The 7,132-nt window shown below is 38.0% G+C and overlaps 1 protein-coding gene and 1 pseudogene across 1 annotated transcript; both read left to right on the top strand.

Annotated features, from left to right (window-relative positions):
- The first annotated feature begins 1,403 nt into the window (after positions 1-1,403).
- LOC118982912 (olfactory receptor 51G2-like) lies at positions 1,404-2,345 on the top strand. The gene has a single exon (XM_037040058.1). The coding sequence runs from the start codon at positions 1,404-1,406 to the stop codon at positions 2,343-2,345; it is 942 nt and encodes a 313-aa protein (XP_036895953.1).
- A 2,425-nt stretch (positions 2,346-4,770) lies between these two features.
- Positions 4,771-5,682, top strand: LOC118982911 (olfactory receptor 51A7-like; annotated as a pseudogene).
- The last annotated feature ends 1,450 nt before the right edge of the window (positions 5,683-7,132 follow it).

Below are 7,132 nucleotides of genomic sequence, written 5' to 3'. Positions count from 1 at the left end.
CTAAGGATTTTTCTTTCTCTTCCTGCTCTATTAGACATCCTTCCCAGTTCACCAAGTAGCAGTAATTTCCCTTTCAACAAGTCTTTATGGAAATAAAAATAAAATTATCTCATCCCCTAGACACACACACCTCAAATTTATTTTAGCCAAACTGAATTAATCTTAACCCCTAGTCTTTCCAACTTTTAAATTTTTGTTTGTTTCAATTAATGACATCAAAATCTACCAAGAAACTTCACATGTTCTGGGTTTTTTCTTTTGTTTATTCTTAACATATGATCATCAAGCAATATTTGTTTAGTTCTGCCTATAAACTTTTATATCTTTATAACTTATCTTATAAAGTTATCTTATAACTTTTTTTATCCTCCTTACCATGTCACAAAAGTGGGCTGTCACTTTTGTCCCTTTTTTATGATTACAGTAGCCCTCTAAAGGACTTCCCTGCCTTCTCATTTCTCAATATTTAAACCAATCTTAACACGTGTTCTACTTTGACACTGATATAACATACATTTGGTCAAATCATTAACTTAAAAAAGTGGCATCTTGTATCTTCTAACATTAAGTCCAAACTCTATGTATTTATGCACACTTACCCTCAGAATTTCCATCTTCACTCCAACTACCATCTGAAAAGCCATGCTACCTGCAACTTTGCTCAATTATATTGAGTCACACTTGTAATGCAACAGCTTCCTGCTTTACATGGGTACCAATCAGCACAGAATGTCTAACACAGCCCTTTGTTCCCACATAACTCATATCTGTCATTTGGGAAACTAATTCAAGAATTACCTTTGATAAATCTTCACTGACCTCCCTGGGCCAGGATAGATCATCTTTCTGTGTTTTCTTTTTTTTTTAAGATTTTATTTATTTACCTTTAGAGAGGAAGGGAAGAAGAAAGGGAGAGAAATATCAATGTATGGTTGCCTCTGGTGAGTCCCCTGCTGGAAACTGGCCTGCAACCCAGGCTTGTGCCCTGACTGGGAATCGAACCATGATCGTGTGGTTCGCAGGCCCATGCTCAACCCACTGAGCTACATCAGTCAGGGCCATCTGTGTTTTTAACTAACACTTTGTTTTAATTTGAGCTCTTTCTATCCACTAGACTGTAAGTGTTTATTTGAAGATGTGTTTTATATATTACTCCATATTTTGACACTACCCAATTTTCTTTTGTAAAATATGTTCTGAGTAAATATGCAATGAGGAAATAATGAATGAATTGGTAAAATAAGAAATGTAGGTAGTAATTTATATAGAGTGAGCAGAAGAGTGATTGAATCAGAAAACAGAGCAGTGCGCATCAGAGCTTCTTTTTTGACATATTGACTTTTACCCTAATTGTTTTACTTTCTTGTCTCCCCACCTAGACTGAAGGTGTCTCCATTCCCACAATGTCTGTCTTCAATAGCTCTGCTCTGTACCCTCGCTTCCTTCTGACAGGCCTCTCAGGCCTTGAAAGCAGATATGGCTTGATTTCCCTCCCCATCTTCTTTGTTTACGCCACCTCAGTTGCAGGGAACATTACTATCCTATTTATCATCAGAACTGAGCCTTCCCTACACCAACCAATGTACTACTTTCTGTCAATGTTGGCACTTACTGACCTGGGCCTATCCACTACAACCTTTCCTACAATGTTCAGTGTCTTCTGGTTCCATGCACGGGAGATCTCCTTCAACACTTGTCTGGTCCAGATGTACTTCATTCATGTTTTCTCAATTATTGAGTCAGCTGTGCTGTTAGCCATGGCCTTTGACCGCCTGGTGGCCATCCGAGAGCCCTTGCGCTATGCAGCCATTCTAACCAATGGTGTCATCAGTGGCATTGGCTTGGCAATTGTTAGAAGGGCTTTGGCTCTGGTCTTTCCAGCTTCCTTCCTCCTAAAGAGGCTTCAATATCGGCCTGTCAATATTCTCTCCTACCCTTTCTGCCTGCACCAGGACCTCATAAAGACAACTGTGTCTAGCCGTCGAGTCAGCAGCATCTATGGCCTCATAGTGGTTATTTGCTCCATGGGACTGGATTCAGTGCTCCTCCTCCTCTCCTATATCCTCATCCTTGGCACAGTGTTGAGTATCGCCTCCAAAGCAGAGAGGGTGAGAGCTCTCAATACCTGTATCTCCCACATCTGTGCTGTCCTTACCTTCTATACACCGATGATTGGGCTATCTATGATCCGTCGTTATGGGCAGAATGCTTCCCCAATTGTCCATGTGCTCATGGCCAATGTCTACTTGCTGGTTCCACCCCTCATGAACCCCATTGTCTACAGTGTCAAAACCAAGCAGATACGTGACAGAATTCTCAAGAAATTCAAACAACACAAAGTTTAGAGAAAAGAGGTTCTAAAATACAACTTTATTCCCCCTCCTACTTATATTTATTAGAGCGCTTCATACTACTGTAGAATTTTGAATAGATATATTACTGATAATATTTTGACTTTAAGAAACTAGATACACACCTTAATAACAGTAAATCTTATCTGTTTGCTGTAGAGAATAGAGGCACAAATTTATTTTATATTATGTTGACATACGAAAGAACATGGTCTTCCCACCCAGGTTAGGCCATTCTTAGAACTCTTTTAATAATCAGCAATAAATGTTTGTGAAAGTAAGATTCATCAAATCAACAATCTAGTGAAGTTTTTCATTACACCTTGTTAAAGCCCTCAATTTCTAAAGAAGATTTAGGTTATGACACTGGGTCTCATATAGGTTCTGTAGTCAAGAGCAATAATATTTCCCCACAAAATAGACCATAGTATGAAGATATTTTTAATGCATTTAAAAAATTTTTTCTGTTCAGGAGAGGATAATGATTCCAGGAAGAAAGACTTCTTTAAGAAAGCAGTTCCGTGACAAATGGATAAAGTTCAGCATGCTTTCAGAAGCATAAGGAAGACAGGTTGGCCCAAATAGTGAAACTGATTAGAGTGGGTCTCATATGATCTGAAAGCATGATGTTCTGGTGCTCAGAAACTTATGGAGGCCTTTATATTCTGAGTAGGAAGACTCTTCTGAGACCCACGTTTCACCCATTTTGATCTGCTTTTAATCTGTTAGTTACTGAAGAGAGGTGTTAAAGGCTCCAAATATCATAACACATTTGTCTATTTTTTCTTGGTCATGCTATCAGCTTTTCCCCAGGTATTTTGATGCTACTTGTTAGGTATGTAGATATTGATATTCGTTATGTCTTTCTGGGAAATCCCGTCATCAAAATGTAATGTTCTTTATCCTTGAAAATTTCTTTCATGTTAAAGTAGTCTTTTTGGACTTCTGGCCAAGATGGAGCTGTAGATAGATAAACTGCCTCCTCACACAACCAAAAGAAGTACAATAAAGTTAAAAGCAAAAAATAACCAGAACTGCCAGAAAATCAAACTGTGTGGGAGTCTGACAGCCAAGGAGTTAGAGGAGAAACATTCATTCAGAGTGGTAGGATGGGCAGCGAGGCAGCTGGGCCACAGAGGATGTGCAGCAAGGTGGCAGCTGGAGGACTGGGTGGGTGAAGTGGTGGCTGGTGGGCCAGGTGGTCCCAATTTTGCCTATGGGTAAACTGGGGAGCAAGGCAGACCATGCAACCCAGGGTTCCAGCATGGGGAAAGAAAGCCTCAAACCTCTGGCTGTAAAATCATGGGGTTGCAACAGCAGGAGAAGCTTCCAGCCCCACAGGAGAGTTTGCTGAAGAAACCCCCAGGGTCCTAGAATGTACACAAAACCACCTACCAGGGAATTAGCACTGGGAATGTTGGTGGGAGGAGGATGCAGGGCAGAGAGGAAAAAAGAAGGGAAAACATGGGGCAACTATAATAATATAATCAGTAAAATATACTTTAAAAAAAGATGAAGAGCAAAAATAAACTGTCTTTTCTGAACCCAGTAGAGATTGTCTAGCTTTCTTTTGATTCATGTTATTATGGTATATGTTTTCCCTTTTCTTTCCTTAAAAATACATGTATTTGTTAGGGTCTTAATTTGCTATGTACTGTTTTATATCTTTTAAATTTTAACACCTTTCGGGGGTATAATTTGCATACCATATATCACCCACTTAAAATTTATCAGTGCTTTTAAATATATTAACAGATATGTGTAACCGTCAATCAATGTTTATCATCTCAAAAAGAAATCTTATACTCGTTAGCTATCACTCCTTTCCCTATATCCTTCACCTCATTTTAAGGCACCAATGATATACTTTCTGACTCAATAGATTTCCCTGTTTTGGATTTTCATATGAATGAATTATTAAAATATATGCATTTTGTGGCTGGTTTCTTTTTCTTAGCATACTGGCGTAGCATGTATCAGTACTTCAGTCCTTTTTATGGCTAAGTGATATTTCATTTCCTGGTGTTATATAAATGAGTTAAAAATGGTCCCTGTGTATTTACCTGTATATTTTCACTGTATATATTTCACAACAAGTAGATCCTTCAGCTCAAGCTCACTGGCACCAAATTGAAATTCTTTCACAATCAATTGTTTTAAATAGATACCATTCTAACCACACAGAGACTGCCTGATTTACATACCTCACAAAACTGCACCCAGCTTCTGCTAGTTCTAGATAAGACAAACCTTAGGATTATACAAATCTCCAAACCACTGCTGCCCTTCAGGTTCTCCTATCCAGAGACCTCCTTTCACGCTGGATGATTAAAGAACACACATCTGAGCTACTGTACTGAAGCCAATGCAGAAGACTCTTCGGAGACCCACATCCTCATTTCACCACACTTCCATCGCAATGTCAGTCTTGAACACCTGCGAAGTGCAAATCTCTACCTTCTTCCCCATTGGGATCCCAAGCATGGAACACACTCATATCTGGGTCTCCACCCCCCTTTGGCCTCACATACCTCATTGCTGTCCTGAGGAACTACAGATTCCTCTTTTTCGTAAAAATGGAGGCATCTCTGCATGAGCCTATATACTACTTTCTGTCCATGTTGGCCTTTTCTAACCTCGGACTGTCCTTCTCCTGGCTTCCAACCATGCAGAGAATCTTCTTCTTCAATACTACTGGAATTTCATCTGATGCCTCCTTTGCACAAGAGTTTTCACTCATGGATTTGTAGGTATGGAGTCATCATTTCTTCTTATTGTGTCCATGGATCACTTTATAGCCCTTCACACTCCATGAGCTACACCTCCATTCTGACCAGTGACAGAGTCATTAATAGTGGCCTTGTATTTGCTCTACAAAGCATCTTATTAGTCTTGCCTCTCCCTTGTATTGTAAACAGGCTTAGATTCTGTAAGAAAGACCTTCAATTTTACTTTTATTGCTTCTACCAGGATATCATAAGGCTGGCTTGTTCTGACAATTTTAACTGTGGCCTGTTTGTGGGTGAATAGCTATGCTAGAGTTGGTGTGCATTTCTGTGTCTTACATGCTGATCTTGAAAATTATATTGGTCATATAATTGGTCATAAAAACGGTCATAAAAACTGCCTCAAGGTCCTCATCACTTGCATACCCCACATCTGTACTGTGATCATTTCCCATGCACCTATTGTCACCTTAGATACTATTCACTGATGTGCCAAAAATGTTCCACCAGTTATTAGGGTCATCAGAGCTGATACTTTTCTTCTGGTTCCCACACTAATGAATTCCAATGTATACTCTGTGAAGACTCAGCAAATTAGAAATTGAATCCTGGGAAATTATGTGAGAAACAAGTTTGATGGGGAATATATTGCAGCAAATGCCAAGTTCACTTGACAATTTTCCAACAAAAATGGGAATAAAGACTTGCGATGAAGTAATAGATATTGACATGAATTTTTACTGTACATATTCAGCAGTCTCATTAAATTTTAAATTATTGGTTTAATTTAACAGCAACAAAATACTAGATGGCTTGGGGTTAGAATGTGCCGATAACTGCATTTCTTACCCTCCCTCTCTGTCCTTTACCTCTTCACACAATCAGTGATGTGATTTTATCAACAACAGCCACCTACGTACTATCTTAATTTGATTAAATAAATTTTCAATGTATTATTCTAAAACACAAAAAATGTTTATTTAGGAAAAAAGCAAACATGGTTCTAATTAACTCAGGCATGATCAGTAGTAACTGAAGTGAACTGCAAGATTAATCACACACACAAATACATGTATGGTAGCAGCATCTTCTAAACACAGCTTGCTTGAGGTGTGTGTGTTGGGGGAAATGTATATGTGTTTTTGAGTGTATTTCATCAACAATTCAAATGAAAGTGCTTTTGTTTTAGTACTGTGGAACATGTAGGAACCTAACAGATGAGGAAATATTTCCTTCATGTATATTTTAAATTGTTTGAAATATATTTAATGAATTTTCTTCTTTGGTATACATATTGGGTGAGCTGCTCCTTATCCAAGCCTGTATAACTCCTCTTTATGACAGTTATAGGAATATAGAAGGGTATTAATTTTTTAATTGTCTATAACCTACATCAATGTGTAGGTGGTCAAAGTAGGCTATTTTAACTTCTCTCTTTGTCAGTGTCAAGGAAAGTGCCTGGAACATATGAATGGTTTATTGTATGTTTGTTAAAAGCATAGCAAGCCTAGCAAATTTTGAAGAAATGAATATAATGCATAAAGCCATAGAATCTATTAGAGTATGTCTGAAAATGCCCATTAATGTGGAGTCTACTTGTTCTACAAGTTAATCACTTGGGGCAAACTGTAAAATAAAAATAAGTATGAAAAGGATTTAGAAATCATACAAGAAGTGAAGTAATGTCATGTATAGAAATAGAATATAGTCAGGATAGTCAGGTTCTCACTAAAAGTTACTGACTGAATTTAGTCCCACTTCTAATAACCACTACTATCATTAACCCACACTAAACTCTAAGAATTAGAAAGATTATATTATTATAACAGACCATCCATTGCTAGTGACAGTAAACCAAATCATATTACATTAAACTATTTTAACGTTCTTGGGTAGAACATTACAATGGTTTACAGAGAGGAAGCAAAATTTCAAGAATCTAGAACTGTTATCAAGTTCTAGATGTTGTTAGTAGCACCAGCTCACTCTCTTCTCCTCTCTTCTTTGCTTCTGTCAGTGTTCTGAACGAACCACCAATGAGTGTGGTTCATTACC

Source organism: Sturnira hondurensis, unplaced genomic scaffold (genome assembly GCF_014824575.4).
Source record: "Sturnira hondurensis isolate 20B ecotype Veracruz unplaced genomic scaffold, ASM1482457v3 Scaffold0002532, whole genome shotgun sequence".
Lineage (NCBI taxonomy): Eukaryota > Metazoa > Chordata > Mammalia > Chiroptera > Phyllostomidae > Sturnira > Sturnira hondurensis.
Note: the sequence above shows the minus strand (reverse complement) of the source record. Positions and strands in the feature narration are given on the sequence as shown.